General features: G+C 48.1%; 1 protein-coding gene across 1 annotated transcript in view; it reads left to right on the forward strand.

Moving 5' to 3' along the window:
* si:dkey-215k6.1 (transmembrane protein 132D) overlaps positions 1-2500 on the forward strand; it is a 124805-nt gene that overhangs the window by 121447 nt on the left and 858 nt on the right. Inside the window, exons 8-9 of the mRNA XM_053480391.1 lie at positions 515-706; positions 1732-2500. The exon at positions 1732-2500 is cut by the window's right edge and continues 858 nt beyond it. Coding sequence (XP_053336366.1) covers positions 515-706; positions 1732-2500 — 961 coding nt within the window. The remainder of the gene's footprint in view (positions 1-514; positions 707-1731) is intronic.

The following is a 2500-nucleotide window of genomic DNA, read 5'->3' on the forward strand; positions in this document are numbered from 1 at the left end:
CTCCTCCTGGTCATGTCACACTCCTCCTGGTCATGTCACTCTTCTCCTGGTCATGTCACACTCCTCCTGGTCATGTCACACTCCTCCTGGTCATGTCACACTCCTCCTGGGTGTAGAGTTGGACATTTTTACATGGGGCTCTGTGTAAAGTAACTCACTTTTGAAACCACCCCTTTGTGGTCATTTGAGAAAAGTCATGTTTTAGGACATGTTTTTCACCCCTTACTTTTTTGAAGCTGGGGCTTGAACCACCGACCTTCAATCAGTAACTCAGTGCCTTAACACACTGACCCACCACCACCCCGGTGCTTTTTAACCAAGGCCTTTTAATTTCATCTGAACTTTGGAATGTTATGGACGATGGCATCGATCAGTTCTCAGGGCGTTGGAGAACAGCATCCACCTGCACAAACGACCTCTTGTCGAAGCTCTGGTCCTTGTTTTGCTTTATTTATTTATTTATTTATGAACATGACGTTTGCTGTATACGCTTTAATTCATCTTTTATTCACAGGTGATCTCTCCCCTGTCGGACTCCATCCTGGCTGAGAGAACGATCACGGTGCTGGATGATAAAGTCAGCGTCTCTGATCTCCTCGTTCAGATCGTCGGCTCTCTCTCCGTCTCCCTTCAGCTCGTTCCACAACACAATAACGCCATTTATATCACTGCTACTGCCAACGACCTGCTGCACACACACAAACAGGTAACACACACAAAATGAGCGTGAAAACATCCTCTGAATCTTTTTTCCCCCTTAAGTCCGCAGTCTGGGCTTTGTGTTTGTGGGCGAGGCCTATAATTACAGGTTTGCGGTGGGATGTAAAGACCATCAGCCTGTAAGCACTATTCTCTGAATGCCAAGGGTGCAGTCTCAGGACAGAACCTTAGACTTGATTGAACTGGATAAACCGAAATTTTAGCCAAAAGTGGTCAATGCCTTGGCAAGGGGTGAATTCTCAAACCATCTGTAAGTCCTAAAACCAACCAACCACTCCAAGACCTGCTCCTAGTTCCTGCTTACTGAAATCATTCCTCTCACATGTTTTTTTTCCTCGGAGTGTGTTTACAGGATGTTCAGTTTGAACAGATTGTCCATATGTCGAGCCTGAAACTTTTTTAATTAATTAAACAAACCAAACAGCTAAAAAAAAATAAATCTTTTAGGGGTGTGTGGGGCGGAAAACATTTTCATAAAAGTTTGGTCAGAAACACAGAAGGTGACAGAGAGTTTTTGGAGAAACCAGAAAATTACCCAAAGCACAGACAACATGGAGAGCACGGAGCTGGTGTAGAATAGCAGTATTACTGTAGAGCGGTGTGAATAATTTGCCCAGAAGGAGCCGTCCCCTTTCCCTTTGCTAAACCTTGAGCCACGATACTTTACGTGTACAGAGACGGCACTATACAGACACTAAGAAGACTCTCAGCATGCTTGCTGCCTTGGCTGGAGTTAAAGCCACAAGTGGAGCTGAGCCGTCTCGGTGTGTGCTTGTAATAAACCTTTTGTTTAAACCTTTTTGGGCGTGTCACACACATCACGTCCTCATTCCATGATGGCGGGGAGCTCCTCCCACCCCATCACTACCTCTGCTCAGATGAGTGCTCTCAGATCCACGTGTGGTTCCTGTCTCCTTGAGTGACTAAAGAGCTGAGTAGGAGCAGATACATGTGATCAGTTTTAACTTGTTGACATGTCTGTCTGTCTGTCTGTCTGTCTCGTTCTTACAGGAAGCAGGAATCAGTGCATGGATCCAATACAGCGATGGTTCTGTGACGCCTCTCGACATCTACGATCCGAAAGACTTCACTCTAGCTGTGACCTCGCTGGATGAGAACGTGGTCTCCACCAATCAGGATCAGTTTCATCCCTGGCCCACGGTGACTGCCGAGCATGAAGGTCAAGGGTCACTGGTGCGTGTGGAGATGCTGATCTCTGAAACTTGCCAGAAGTCCAAGAGGAAGAGCGTGTTAGCCATGGGTGTTGGAAGTGTCCGTGTTAAATTTGGGCAGGAAGAGAAGAGTAGGGTGCAGGGGCAGGGAGGATACAGCGATTTGGACGATGGCACCAACGGACATAAACAGGATGTCCAAGTTTTAGAGGAAGACGGTGATGACGATGGAGATGGATGGAAGTTTACGAATGCAGAGGAAGTTGCTCTTAGGAAGGTCAGCGTCACTACAAAGTCGGCCATAACCAATCAGGAAAGCAATAATGAAGCAGGTGGGGAGGGGCAAATCAATAACCCCACCCAGGATGAGATCCCTAGTGACGAGCTCAGCGCAAACCCCCGCCGTCTGTCAGACCTCGAGATCGGCATGTACGCGCTGCTCGGCGTCTTCGGCCTCGCCATCCTCGTCTTCCTCATCAACTGCATCAGCTTCGCCTTCCGCTACCGGCACAAACAACTTCCTGTTTTGGATCGCGGGACTCTTAACCACGCTCACGACTGGGTGTGGCTCGGGAATGGGGCGGAGCTTCAGGATCGGCATCATGGCG

This window comes from Clarias gariepinus, chromosome 21 (genome assembly GCF_024256425.1).
Source record: "Clarias gariepinus isolate MV-2021 ecotype Netherlands chromosome 21, CGAR_prim_01v2, whole genome shotgun sequence".
Classification (NCBI taxonomy): domain Eukaryota; kingdom Metazoa; phylum Chordata; class Actinopteri; order Siluriformes; family Clariidae; genus Clarias; species Clarias gariepinus.